Source organism: Bolinopsis microptera, chromosome 12, assembly GCF_026151205.1.
Source record: "Bolinopsis microptera isolate Bmic1 chromosome 12, MBARI_Bmic_1.0, whole genome shotgun sequence".
Classification (NCBI taxonomy): Eukaryota; Metazoa; Ctenophora; class Tentaculata; order Lobata; family Bolinopsidae; genus Bolinopsis; species Bolinopsis microptera.
Genome location: NC_087083.1, coordinates 13,987,788 through 14,003,721, shown reverse-complemented (window position 1 = coordinate 14,003,721; position 15,934 = coordinate 13,987,788). Strand labels below are relative to the sequence as shown.

At 38.1% G+C, this 15,934-nt stretch overlaps 1 protein-coding gene across 1 annotated transcript in view; it reads right to left on the bottom strand.

Annotated features, from left to right (window-relative positions):
- Positions 1-5,945: 5,945 nt before the first annotated feature.
- LOC134823939 (WD repeat-containing protein 53-like) overlaps positions 5,946-15,934 on the bottom strand; it is a 28,175-nt gene continuing 18,186 nt past the window's right edge. The window contains exons 8-9 of the mRNA XM_063835536.1: positions 6,748-6,865; positions 5,946-6,450 (exon numbers count right to left, since the gene is read on the bottom strand). Of these exons, the coding sequence (XP_063691606.1) occupies positions 6,294-6,450; positions 6,748-6,865 (275 nt within the window). The 3' untranslated portion in view covers positions 5,946-6,293. The remainder of the gene's footprint in view (positions 6,451-6,747; positions 6,866-15,934) is intronic.

Here is a 15,934-nt window from a genome sequence, read left to right as displayed (position 1 = left end):
TCAGTTAATTGATGATGGTATGAAACCAAATTGGGGTACTGGAAGTCAAAATCTCGGAAAAAATTGGAAAATCATACTGTCCCATACTCTGTCCCATTTTCAGTTTTTGAAGCTGAAACTTCCAGGGCCGAAATTTTACAGTTTTGGCCGAATTTCTGACCCGCAACCAATAAGTCAGTCAACTATAGATGCCAAATGACACGATTGAGGTACTGGAAGTTTGATTCGGGTCGGAGGAAGCTCACAGCAGAAATGTTAAGAAAACAAAAAGTTGTATTTTCAAAACTCTGTCACATTTTCAGATGTGAAAATTTCTGAACGCACATTTGACAGATTGGATGAAATTTTTGCCCACAAACCAATTAGTCAGTTAATTGGTGATGGTATGAAACTAAATTGGGGTACTGGAAGTCAAAATCTCGGAAAAAATTGGAAAATCATACTGTCCCATACTCTGTCCCATTTTCAGTTTTTGAAGCTGAAACTTCCAGGGCCGAAATTTTACAGTTTTGGCCGAATTTCTGACCCGCAACCAATTAGTCAGTCAACTATAGATGCCAAATGACACGATTGAGGTGCTGGAAGTTTGATTCGGGTCGGAGGAAGCTCACAGCAGAAATGTTAAGAAAACAAAAAGTTGTATTTTCAAAACTCTGTCCCATTTTCAGATGTGAAAATTTCTGAACGCACATTTGACAGATTGGATGAAATTTTTGCCCACAAACCAATTAGTCAGGTAACTGATGATGGTATGAAACCAAATTGGGGTACTGGAAGTCAAAATCATTCTGTCCCCAGTCCCATACTCTGTCCCATTTTCAGTTTTTGTAGACAACTGGGAACCTCTCATTCTGACCTCCCACAGCTGTATCACATCACACACGGGGATTAATGACTTTCTCTACAAGAAAACGGGTCTTGTAGGCCACGTGAAGGAACTTTACTCACATCTGCTTAACACCACAGCAGCACAGATATGCTTCTCAGCGCTGATACCCTCCTCTAATGACTCTTATATCAATGACAGGTTACGTATCATCAACGAGGAGATCAGAAACCATATAACTTGGCTCCACAACCACAAGCCGGAAGTCAAAGATAGGATCTTCACCTTCACAAATGAGAAGATTGGCGACCAAAGCACTTATTCGCCCAGCACAGGCTTCAAACTCAGTCAGAGAGGCCAAAACATGCTCTGGCTTCGCCTCAGGGAAGGTCTGAGGAAGACATTACGCCTCCCCCGATTAAGTTACCACGAGGGCAACAAAGCAAGACGCAGCACTAACAGGTATAGCGATGACTAAATCTACATCAAAGAGGTCCCGGCACTCCCTTAGGTTCCTGTGTTGGAACATCAACCACTCTCGGGACAAAACTGAAGGACCTAAAGTCGACATACCCGAAATCCAAGATCTCTTCAAAAGCCACGATATCTTTGCACTGCAAGAAACTAAAGGGGAGATTAACTTTAGTAACTACTGCTGCTTTAACTCAAACCGAAAGGGGTCAAATTCTGGTGGTGTCTGTATTGGAGTCCATAAAAGCCAACAAGCCGGTGTAACTCATGTCCAGATGAACGCCTCGGAGGACATCGTTGTAGTTAAGCTGAAAGCCAACTATTTTGATCTTGAGAGGAACACCTATTTAGTTAATGTATACGACTCTCCAACCAATGGTTCTTTCAAGAAGCGGAGAAGAGATATAGAAACTGATGTCAGCAACTCAACTCTAGAACACCTCCAAGAATTCCTGGCAGATATACCGCTCATCGAGGATGTCATTCTTCTCGGTGACTTTATAACGCTAGAACTGGCACAATGGATGACAATAGACACCTGAAAGACTACGAACTTAACGCCCATTACTGCAAACAGCTGACGAAACGCAACAACTCGGACCTTAAGCTGAACACAAACGGGCGACCCTTCATCGAACTCCTGCAAACAACTGGTCTAGTCATTCTCAATGGTAGGACCCTGGGTGACATTTTTGGTGCACCCACTTGTATTCAACGCCACGGTGTTAGCACTGTTGACTATATCTGCGTATCCACGAGTCTCCACGATAAAATTCGCCAACTCAAAATCGAGAGCATATCCCAGTACTCCGATCACAGGCCACTCTCTATGACTATCTCTACCAATCACCTAAAGAGGATCTCTACCAGTAATGACACTAAAGACATCCAGGATGCACCCAAATCCTTCAAATGGAACAGATCAGAGAATCTCTATGCCGACTCAGCAACCCAGTTTCGCTCGGCACAGAATGATCAGACATTTAAGGACAAAATAGAACACCTCCTTAACCAACCAGCGAACACAGCAGACGAAGCAACACGGCTCAATAGAGATTTGGTCGCAACATACCACAACCTTGCGAATTCGGTTACTACAACCAAACGTGGAACACGTACTAACAAGAAAAAATGGTTTGATCTTAACTGCAGGCGTGCGAAAAGTGCGGCTAGTAGAGCTGACAGGAATGCAAATCGCAACCCACACAGCAATTTCCTTCGCAATCAGCACTTTCTCAAAAAAAAGGAGTACCGGGCTATTAAGAGCACGAAAAAGGGGAAATATCTGTTCGAGATGAATCAAAAGATAAACGAAAGTGGTAATGTTAACTGGGCGGCGCTCAAGCAACTGTCCGAACAACACAAAGATGAAGAGCCATTTGACATTTATGATCTTCTCCTCTTTCATAAATTTTTTAACGACCTTTACAACCGTAAGTGTAGTAAGAATCACCACGCAGATGATGACGTCGTCTCTACTCCCACAACCGACGAGCTGCAGAACACTAAAAACCTAGTCGACAGTTTGAATCGAGACTTCACCTTACAGGAGACAAAAGATGCGATCAAGAAACTGAAGAACAACAAGAGTGTGTCCGATGACCTGATATCAAACGAGATGCTGAAAAACTCCAACGAGCAACTCCAACTTGTTCTAGTTAAGCTTTTTAATGCCTGTCTTCAGTGCGGAACCTACCCTTGGAACAACTCTATCACCACTCCACTCCATAAAAAGGGTGACCGTCAGAACCCCGATAACTATCGGGCCATTACCATTGGCAGCTGTCTTGGCAAGCTATTTTCGAACTTGCTCCTTAAACGGCTGATAGAATTTAGGGAAATAGCTTGTCCCGACCGACCGTATCAACTGGGATTCAGGAGTGGAGCACAATGTAATGACCACTTGCTCACCCTGAACACTATCATAGAGAAATATGTCAAAAAAGAGAAGAAGCGACTATTTGGCTGCTTCGTCGATTATCGGAAGGCGTTTGACAGTGTATGCAGGGATGCACTTCTGTTCAAACTGGGCAACATGGGTCTCTCAGGCAATTTCTTCACTTGCATCAGCCACATGTATAACAACTCGTCAACCCGAGTTAAGCTGATCCAAAAGCTCTCCGCTGCTATCGACGTTACCATCGGCACAGAACAAGGGCACCCGATGTCCCCTGAGCTCTTCAAAGTTTATATCCACGAGCTTTCCATCAGACTGGAACAAATCGAAGAGTTGAATGTCCCAATTTTAAACGGCATCAAAGTAAGCCACCTCCTATGGGCTGACGACTTAGTCCTCCTAGCACTTGACGCGTTCAGCCTACAATCGTTGCTGAATTGCTTGCACGACTATGCAGAAAAATGGGAGTTATCAGTTAACATCGACAAAACCAGTGTGATGGTCTTCAATACAAGCTCACGAACACTTAAATGTTCTTATGGCTTTAAACTAGGAAGCCTGGACATTATACCAGTAAAAAGATACTGCTATCTCGGAATCCAATTCTCTCTGAATGGATCGTTTAAGCAAGCTATCGACGAACTTAGGAAGAAAGCTCTACGCTCATTCTTCTCAATGAGGCGAATTATCAACACGAAAGCGCTCACTACCAGCACGATGCTTAAACTCATCGATAGTCTAGTAAAGCCTGTAGCGACCTATGCATGTCCCGTCTGGCTCTCATCAACAAACATCGTAAAGGCTATCCTGTCGAAAAAAGAAGAAGTGAGCCTGCCTAAATCTGCAGCTAAAGATCCGCTCGAAACAACTCATCTGAAGATTCTCAAATGGATACTAGGCGTTCACAAGAAAGCTAATAACAACTTCTGCTATGGTGACACTGGTAGGACCCCCTGGACAGTTACCGTCATTCCCCAATGTTTAGCTTACTTCCATCGGGCATCCCTGGCGGTAGAAGGTAACGTGAACACTCTTTTTCACCACACCTTTCAAGAGCAAAAGCTACTGAATCTAACCTGGTATGATGCGTGGTCAACTATTGCCAAGATGAGTACAGTCTCCAAGCCGCAGTTATCACCCACCCTAGACGCTTGTGAGTACATACATGAGACATTTGTTGACCATTGGAAGAGAGATCTCCTCAACCAGCCCAAAATGTCTTTCTACACAGCGGTTAAATTCGAGTTTGGCGAAGAACCCTATTTACAGCTCCCCTGCCGGCTTAAAAGGGTCAATATTGCTAAACTCCGATCTAGCAGTCACGATCTTAGGATAGAAAAAGGTCGCTACACCAAAGATCAACTCAACACAGCTCTTAAAACGTGTCGCTTCTGCTGCTCCTCAGAAACGGATGTCATACGTTTTTTAGAAGAGCTCCCCTTCTTTGAAACTCCTATTCTAGAAACCGAAGACCACGTCCTAACTGAGTGCCCCTACTACCATCAACTCAGGTCCAACCTCTCTGACAACCTCAAAAGCCTGTTGATGCTAAAAGAATATGGAGCAATAATGAACTCACCCCATATAAAAGAGTTCGGGAAGTACCTTACAGACTCCTCAAATCTACGTAATCCTCCTAAAACGTCCCTTAACCCTCGCAAACAGATGTAGTACTCGAACTTTATTTACTGTATTACCTTAAATTATTATAGACGATCTTCTTTTATTTTCGTGAAATTGTAAACGGTTAAATTTTACTATTTTTAAATGATTCAGTTTTGATAATTTTATTTATTCATTTATTCATTTATTCATTTATTCATTTATTCATTTATTCATTTATTCATTTATTCATTTATTCATTTATTCATTTATTCATTTATTCATTTATTCATTTATTCATTTATTCATTTATTCATTCTTGTATAGCCAAGACGAGTCCGTTAGTGTTCTCTCTGGTAATTTCATGTTTAATCCTGTTTAATCCTGTTTAATCCATGGCCCAATCAGTGACGTATCATTTGTGATGTGATTTATATTATATCCATCCTAACAGCCGGACAACCAAGAACCTGAGTAGGGTTCGGCATGTGTTCACTCTGCATCTAAACTAAAAAAATCGTTGTCTTAATTAGCGCAGAAATATATACAGCACTGCTGTGAAATCAGTGGACACCTGATTTGAAGTATCTCCAGAGGTTATCAGTTGTCCGGGATATGTAATGATTGGTTCCCATGGTTGTTGGAGCTGATTGGATTTCTCAAGCTTACATGTTAATTAGTTAACTAGGTAAAATTGACAGGTTCCCAGTTGTCCGTCAGCCATTATCAGTAGTAGTGATGTGAGGGGTGAACTTTAAAATCTTTTTGGATGATTATCCAAATTTCTGGACTCTGTACTTTAATTATTAACATGATTATGTCTCATGACGAAGATCTTGCAGTTTACCAATTAAAGAAGCGTTGATTGATAAATGAAATAAATTCATCCGTTTAAGATAAAATACTTTGGCAAACCCACAGATATATATGTACAGCCCTTAAAAGCAAATTACAAATATTTCATAAAAGTGTACCGTCCCTCACAAATACTTGTTCAGAGTTACTCCAATATTTGTAGCGAGATTGTGGCACCCACCATGCTGTGCAACTCACGTTTATGATGATAAGAAAATAAATGATTTTAGCTGATTAGCGATAAACGGTAATGTTCTTTAAACATTGTTTAACATTGTTTAACAACACGTTTAACATTGTTTAACAGCACGTTTAACAGTGTTTAACAGTGTTTAACATTGTTAACACGTGATTTGTTAAGCTACTGATTATGGTCACTCTGCTGCATAAAATATTGCTTAGTAACAATACCTCTTAGTAACCATGTTAATTAGTAACCATGTTAATTAGTAACCAAGGCACTTAGTAACCAAGGCATTTTTAACCTAGTAACATATGTAAGTCACCGAGTAACCAAATTTAAAAATTACCACGCGGCTTGACACGCGTGTTACACAAATTTCATGTAAGTAACTACGAAAGCTCGTCACCAAACGACTTGGTTACTAAACTCCCTAGTTACTTTCATCCCACGTGACCAGGTCACCTGATAGAGTACTTAGTAACCACGTTACTTTCATCACATGCGTACAGGATGATACACGAAGTGTCCCTGAAGCCGGATAACCAGTTAATCTTGTGGCCGTGAAGGAGTTTGAAGGTGCACGTGTCGTCTATATCAGCGTCATCGTCACTCGCTCTGAGGAAAAAGGACGTTAAAACATAAAAGGACGTGAAAAAGACGTGAAAAAGACGTTAAAGTAACGGCGCTGGCTGATACACATTTATTTTTATAAAGATAAAGACAATTTTCCAATCAATTTGGTTGAAGTCACCCTTAAAAAGACAAGATGGGGCAGTACTTGTACAGAAGTAGCCCCACCATGGGGCAAAGCGAGGTGTTTAGAAGGTTACAAAGATCTCGATAGAAATATTAGAATATTAAAATAGTATATAATAGTACTTATTATAATAAGTAACGAAATATGAAACATACATGTCAGAATGTCCGTTACAATGTCCGTTAGTGTGACCTCTCTCAAGTTCAGATATGTGAATAAAACCATCGTTACCACCAGATACAACAGTCGTACCGTCTACCAGACACACACAACCTGCACACAATAATTGTAAATAACATTTTACTTTTAAAATAAATTATAAAACAGAAAACAGAGTGACACTAGTAACCGTCAAGGTGCTAGAAGCAGTATATCCGGAGAAAACTTTGATGCAATAAAAATTTTGAATATTATGTCCTGCCGTCCCCTTGACCGAAATTTCGCGGTCGCGGTTTTGACTGAAATTTTTACTAGTGACCAATCAGTGAGGTCGGAAAGAGTGACCCAAATTTTACTGATTTGACTAAATTTTTCTTCAATGACCATCTTACAAGGTCACTGAATTTGGCACAAGACACGATTGAGGTACTCAATGTTCTATTCACAAAGAAGGCTTTGATAGACCGAAAATCATCAGAATATAAAAAGAGGTTTTGAAAGATTGTTGAAGAGGAGCTTTCCTGCTATCCCCTTGACCGAAATTTCAATCAGTAAGGTCGGTGAGAGTGACAAAAGTCAGCATCAAGGTACTGGAAGCAAAATCTCCAGAAAAAACTTTGATGCAATGAAAATTTTGAATATGTCCTACCGGTAGGACAGTAACCGAAGCGCAAATTTCTTTGATTTTAAGGAAAGTCACAATCAGTATTAAAGTGATCAGATCGTAATCCCCCAACATGCTCGGTACCACCTAATGAGTCTCATTGTTGCCCACTAGTGAATATCACTGACTGGGTGACGAAATCACTGATTAAGTGCCGAGATCACGTATCCGCAAGATCTTAAAAGGGTCACAACTCGGCTTAGTTGAAATTTTAGGAAAGCACTTCAATTATCAAACCAAACGTGTCTGGAAATTTTGAAGTTCCTAACCCAAAACGTTCTCACTTTATGGTGGCAATGCCAATAGAGAAAAAGAGGAAGTGGCGTGCCACACCCTCTGTAATTGATTAAATTTTACGAAAGTTTCAGGAAATCTAAGTTTGACCCATATCTGTATTCTCTGAAATTTTTAAGCAATTCTGATACGAATTACGTGAGTTATTAAAGGGTTGCGTGTGGGTAGTTGCTTATGGGCCACCCTGTTTGTTTTAAATAATCACCCTCCAGACACCACAACCTTTTGCTGGCACCTGGTTGTGTACCACTGCAGTTAAGGTGATGATTTTCCGTTTAACAAAGCTTTCTTTGGGGGTGAAAGATGTATAAGTGATACGAAAAGTTTGTGTAGCAGGAGCTTTCAAAATAAATGTGTAAATGTCTGCAGCTGTGGGATGATATACATGACCCATAATATTATGGCAATTTAAGGCCCCCACCCACTCCCTCACCCTACGCAAAGCCACTTGACAAACAGCTGTTCAGTAGAAATGACATTTCCAAACCCTTCCCTAGGCTGACTTACGTAAAAGGTAAACGATTCCTTTGCAAATTTTTAAACTGCCACTTAAAAATTCAGAATAATATTCGATTAACGCCCAGTTCCCCACGTCTCATGCTAACAGAAAAAGTTGCAACCGCATCGTTTCTACTTTCACAGAACATATAGCTAACTTCCAAGACCTTATAAAGTAGATTTGGAGCACTGGACACCATATCATAATCTAGTGAGTCTTTACTCGTCTTTACTGACGCACCGCAAATTATAAGACGTGACGCAGACTTGTAAAATATAGTCTCGACATTTGGGAGATTGAGAGTAATAGTTATTTCATAAGGACATAACCATCGGGGACAGTGGATACCAAAGGAGTGGGGGATATGCAGATTAAATTACAAATTACAAATTACAACCAGGAGAGCAAAGTAATCTCAGATATTAGGGCAAAAATTCAACGGATAATGAAGATTATAAACGATATTACATTACAGTGGTCAAACCGATTTGAATTTAAGGGATGATGTCGCAAAGCACCAAATAAGGAGCTAATCATGATCGTCAAGGCGAAGTCAAGAAATTTGTCTAAAAATGGTGACCAGGATAAAACCATTTAGCGTGCTCTTTAAATAAACTGCTACACTATATAAACTTAACTCATTTCAACAATTTTACCTTACCTTTGCTCGGATATTAGTTTTTGTTATTAGATTTTGTTTCGACGCGATAAGCTTAACGCATATGTCGTATGATACTTTCAACAACCCCTGTCGCTTTACAGATTTGGATCAATTCCCTTATATCAGTCAGGATCAACTGCTGGCAACAAACCCTTTCCTCTACAATATTGATTTCTATAACCAGCTGGTTGGTCGCCAGGTATGAACTTATTTTTGAATCTTAATTTAAATGATACATATTATTTTCCGGTAACGACCATTTCAATCAAGAGTTACCAAATCATACGTCATGTACAATGTACAATGTACAATGTACATTATAGCAATGTAGGTCTCAGAACTCAAAGATATCAAACTTTAATTGTGCTCGTTTTAGCAGGTGGCAGAACCGCAAAGAAGTAGCTGCAAGATGAATGACCTTGCACTCGATAACAACCACACAACTACCCCTCTACAAGATGAAATCAGAAACCACACCCTTCCCACCACAATAGAGGAGGCGCACATCCTGATGAGAGATTACTGTGTCCCTCAGGGTAGTGTACTGGGCCCCAAACCAGTGGCCGTTCACAACCAGGAGTTGCAGCGACAGGAATTCCCGCCACAGGGAGAGGGTTACTTTCAATTTCCGGCGGTGAATACTGACCTCAGCTATGAAACTAAAATTACCGGTACTGGTAAATCTCGGCGACGAGCGAGGGGTTCATCCTCGATAACGGCCAACGACCTAGCCCCAGTCGGCTGCTGCCAGAGACCTGGTCCATATCAGTGCAAAGAACAGGTTAATCAGTGCAAAGAACAGGTTAATCAGCCTTCCAGCTCTTCACAGTCACCTTCGCAGGATAATAAAACGAGCATGGCAGACCGTAAGTTTATCTAATTTAAAGTGTTTCTGTTTCTGTTTCTGTTTCTCGTTTATTATTTGAGAAAGTTTGAAGTTGTCAACAGGAATTATGGATGTTCATGTTAGCTGTAAAAGGCCGCATTGTATTTACCAGTTCGTGGCATATAATAATATGATTTAAAATCCGATACTGTTTCCCGCCTAGTAACTAAGTTAAATAATAAACTATAAATAATAAACTATTATTTAACTTAGTATAAACTATTATTTTACAGTTTTACAGTTGTACTTGTATAAATACAAGTAAAACTGATAGTATTATTTCAGTGCTCCTGTCGGGAATGATACCCTTTTCTCCCCTGGAGAGACCAAATACAGAGGCAGCTCAGATATTTTACAACGCTCCAGCCACCCCTCCTATACTTCCAATAGGTACTCGTCTTTATAGCACTAGAGTCTCGATCTAATAATTTAGTCTTGACAGAAATCAATAGAAATTTGAATAGAAATTTAAATAGAAATTTAAGAAAAGATTAAAAAAGCCTTTCGATTCACTTAACAAATGGAACATTCTTTACTCAGAACTTTGCATCTTAAACCCACTAACCCAGTAAAACATTTGCTACTTGAATTTGCAATACAAGTTCCCAAGTCTCTGAGTTAGCCAGAATGGCAGACCCAGCCGCGCCTGACATATTAATTAAACAAATAATTAATCAATTAATCAATAATTAAATTATTCAATAATTGAATTAATCAATTAATCAATTAATCAATCAATCAATTAATCAATTAATCAATTAATCAATTAATTAATTAATTAATTAAATAAACACGTTATCCCAGACCCGTACAGCTGGAGTGTACCGGAGGTGATGTTATGGCTACGTTGGTGTTCTAGTACCTACGGAATCCCTAATGTTGACCCTCATATGTTTGGGTTCAACGGAAAAGCTCTGTGTGTTCTTACAAAGGCTATGTTTCGGTATAGAGTTCCCAAAGGAAGGGGAGCTTTGCTTCTTTACAAGGTGCAGATTCGTAAGCTTATCAACTTGATGTTTTCAATTTTAATATTCATCATTTTAAACAAGTTGAATTTTAATTAGGCTACAGAGTTAACATACATATAACGAACAGTCTTGACCAATGGACATGTTCACAGCCCAATATCATGTCAGTTTCCTAATGAGCTAATGATTCAAGAAATATCAGGAGACCTTACACGATATCATAATATTTGACATGATAATGGTTGCCTTGAAAATACTAACCTGAACCTACCCCCACTCAGGAGATAAGAAACAGAAAGAAGCACGCCGCAGCACAGAGACAAGCCAACGAACTACGGAGTTTAAAGAAAGAAGATCAACTGAGAAGCGAACCTACATCAAACAATCCAGTAGAATATCATGAGCTAAACCCTAAATAGGCCTCTATTGATGAACAATAACAAGTAATCCAGTAGAATATCATGAGCTAAACCCTAAATAGGCCTCTATTGATGAACAATAACAAGCAATCCAGTAGAATATCATGAGCTAAACCCTAAATAGGCCTCTATTGATGAACAATAACAAGCAATCCAGTAGAATATCATGAGCTAAACCCTAAATAGGCCTCTATTGATGAACAATAACAAGCAATCCAGTAGAATATCATGAGCTAAACCCTAAATAGGCCTCTATTGATGAACAATAACAAGTAATCCAGTAGAATATCATGAGCTAAACCCTAAATAGGCCTCTATTGATGAACAATAACAAGCAATCCAGTAGAATATCATGAGCTAAACCCTAAATAGGCCTCTATTGATGAACAATATAACAAGCAATCCAGTAGAATATCATGAGCTAAACCCTAAATAGGCCTCTATTGATGAACAATAACAAGTAATCCAGTAGAATATCATGAGCTAAACCCTAAATAGGCCTCTATTGATGAACAATAACAAGCAATCCAGTAGAATATCATGAGCTAAACCCTAAATAGGCCTCTATAATCTATTGATGAACAATAACAAGCAATCCAGTAGAATATCATGAGCTAAACCCTAAATAGGCCTCTATTGATGAACAATAACAAGTAATCCAGTAGAATATCATGAGCTAAACCCTAAATAGGCCTCTATTGATGAACAATAACAAGCAATCCAGTAGAATATCATGAGCTAAACCCTAAATAGGCCTCTATTGATGAACAATAACAAGCAATACAGTAGAATATCATGAGCTAAACCCTAAATAGGCCTCTATTGATGAACAATAACAAGCAATCCAGTAGAATATCATGAGCTAAACCCTAAATAGGCCTCTATTGATGAACAATAACAAGTAATCCAGTAGAATATCATGAGCTAAACCCTAAATAGGCCTCTATTGATGAACAATAACAAGCAATACAGTAGAATATCATGAGCTAAACCCTAAATAGGCCTCTATTGATGAACAATAACAAGCAATCCAGTAGAATATCATGAGCTAAACCCTAAATAGGCCTCTATTGATGAACAATAACAAGCAATACAGTAGAATATCATGAGCTAAACCCTAAATAGGCCTCTATTGATGAACAATAACAAGTAATCCAGTAGAATATCATGAGCTAAACCCTAAATAGGCCTCTATTGATGAACAATAACAAGTAATCCAGTAGAATATCATGAGCTAAACCCTAAATAGGCCTCTATTGATGAACAATAACAAGCAATACAGTAGAATATCATGAGCTAAACCCTAAATAGGCCTCTATTGATGAACAATAACAAGTAATCCAGTAGAATATCATGAGCTAAACCCTAAATAGGCCTCTATTAATGAACAATAACAAGCAATCCAGTAGAATATCATGAGCTAAACCCTAAATAGGCCTCTATTAATGAACAATAACAAGTAATCCAGTAGAATATCATGAGCTAAACCCTAAATAGGCCTCTATTAATGAACAATAACAAGTAATCCAGTAGAATATCATGAGCTAAACCCTAAATAGGCCTCTATTGATGGACAATAACAAGCAATACAGTAGAATATCATGAGCTAAACCCTAAATAGGCCTCTATTGATGAACAATAACAAGTAATCCAGTAGAATATCATGAGCTAAACCCTAAATAGGCCTCTATTGATGAACAATAACAAGTAATCCAGTAGAATATCATGAGCTAAACCCTAAATAGGCCTCTATTGATGGACAATAACAAGCAATACAGTAGAATATCATGAGCTAAACCCTAAATAGGCCTCTATTGATGAACAATAACAAGTAATCCAGTAGAATATCATGAGCTAAACCCTAAATAGGCCTCTATTGATGAACAATAACAAGTAATCCAGTAGAATATCATGAGCTAAACCCTAAATAGGCCTCTATTGATGAACAATAACAAGTAATCCAGTAGAATATCATGAGCTAAACCCTAAATAGGCCTCTATTGATGAACAATAACAAGTAATACAGTATAATATCATGAGCTAAACCCTAAATAGGCCTCTATTGATGAACAATAACAAGCAATCCAGTAGAATATCATGAGCTAAACCCTAAATAGGCCTCTATTAATGAACAGTAGAATATCATGAGCTAAACCCTAAATAGGCCTCTATTGATGAACAATAACAAGCAATCCAGTAGAATATCATGAGCTAAACCCTAAATAGGCCTCTATTGATGAACAATAACAAGTAATCCAGTAGAATATCATGAGCTAAACCCTAAATAGGCCTCTATTAATGAACAATAACAAGCAATCCAGTAGAATATCATGAGCTAAACCCTAAATAGGCCTCTATTGATGAACAATAACAAGCAATCCAGTAGAATATCATGAGCTAAACCCTAAATAGGCCTCTATTAATGAACAGTAGAATATCATGAGCTTAACCCTAAATAGGCCTCTATTGATGAACAATAACAAGCAATCCAGTAGAATGAGCTAAACCCTAAATAGGCCTCTATTGATGAACAGTAGAATATCATGAGCTAAACCCTAAATAGGCCTCTATTAATGAACAATAACAAGTAATCCAGTAGAATATCATCAGTTAAACCCTAAATAGGCCTCTATTAATGAACAATAACAAGTAATCCAGTAGAATATCATGAGCTAAACCCTAAATAGGCCTCTATTAATGAACAATAACAAGCAATCCAGTAGAATATCATGAGCTAAACCCTAAATAGGCCTCTATTAATGAACAATAACAAGTAATCCAGTAGAATATCATGAGCTAAACCCTAAATAGGCCTCTATTGATGAACAGTAGAATATCATGAGTTAAACCCTAAATAGGCCTCTATTAATGAACAATAACAAGTAATCCAGTAGAATATCATCAGTTAAACCCTAAATAGGCCTCTATTAATGAACAATAACAAGCAATCCAGTAGAATATCATGAGCTAAACCCTAAATAGGCCTCTATTAATGAACAATAACAAGTAATCCAGTAGAATATCATGAGCTAAACCCTAAATAGGCCTCTATTGATGAACAGTAGAATATCATGAGTTAAACCCTAAATAGGCCTCTATTAATGAACAATAACAAGTAATCCAGTAGAATATCATCAGTTAAACCCTAAATAGGCCTCTATTAATGAACAATAACAAGTAATCCAGTAGAATATCATGAGCTAAACCCTAAATAGGCCTCTATTAATGAACAATAACAAGTAATCCAGTAGAATATCATGAGCTAAACCCTAAATAGGCCTCTATTAATGAACAATAACAAGCAATCCAGTAGAATATCATGAGCTAAACCCTAAATAGGCCTCTATTAATGAACAATAACAAGTAATCCAGTAGAATATCATGAGCTAAACCCTAAATAGGCCTCTATTGATGAACAGTAGAATATCATGAGTTAAACCCTAAATAGGCCTCTATTAATGAACAATAACAAGTAATCCAGTAGAATATCATGAGCTAAACCCTAAATAGGCCTCTATTGATGAACAATAACAAGCACACCAGTAGAATATCATGAGCTAAACCCTAAATAGGCCTCTATTGATGAACAATAACAAGCACACCAGTAGAATATCATCAGTTAAACCCTAAATAGGCCTCTATTAATGAACAATAACAAGTAATCCAGTAGAATATCATGAGCTAAACCCTAAATAGGCCTCTATTGATGAACAATAACAAGCAATCCAGTAGAATATCATGAGCTAAACCCCAAATAGGCCTCTATTGATGAACAATAACAAGTAATCCAGTAGAATATCATGAGCTAAACCCTAAATAGGCCTCTATTAATGAACAATAACAAGCAATCCAGTAGAATATCATGAGCTAAACCCTAAATAGGCCTCTATTAATGAACAATAACAAGTAATCCAGTAGAATATCATGAGCTAAACCCTAAATAGGCCTCTATTAATGAACAATAACAAGCAATCCAGTAGAATATCATGAGCTAAACCCTAAATAGGCCTCTATTAATGAACAATAACAAGCAATCCAGTAGAATATCATGAGCTAAACCCTAAATAAGCCTCTATTGATGAACAATAACAAGCACACCAGTAGAATATCATGAGCTAAACCCTAAATAGGCCTCTATTGATGAACAATAACAAGTAATCCAGTAGAATATCATGAGCTAAACCCTAAATAGGCCTCTATTAATGAACAATAACAAGCAATCCAGTAGAATATCATGAGCTAAACCCTAAATAGGCCTCTATTAATGAACAATAACAAGCAATCCAGTAGAATAACATGAGCTAAACCCTAAATAGGCCTCTATTAATGAACAATAACAAGTAATCCAGTAGAATATCATGAGCTAAACCCTAAATAGGCCTCTATTGATGAACAGTAGAATATCATGAGTTAAACCCTAAATAGGCCTCTATTAATGAACAATAACAAGTAATCCAGTAGAATATCATCAGTTAAACCCTAAATAGGCCTCTATTAATGAACAATAACAAGTAATCCAGTAGAATATCATGAGCTAAACCCTAAATAGGCCTCTATTGATGAACAATAACAAGCAATCCAGTAGAATATCATGAGCTAAACCCTAAATAGGCCTCTATTGATGAACAATAACAAGTAATCCAGTAGAATATCATGAGCTAAACCCTAAATAGGCCTCTATTAATGAACAATAACAAGCAATCCAGTAGAATATCATGAGCTAAACCCTAAATAGGCCTCTATTAATGAACAATAACAAGTAATCCAGTAGAATATCATGAGCTAAACCCTA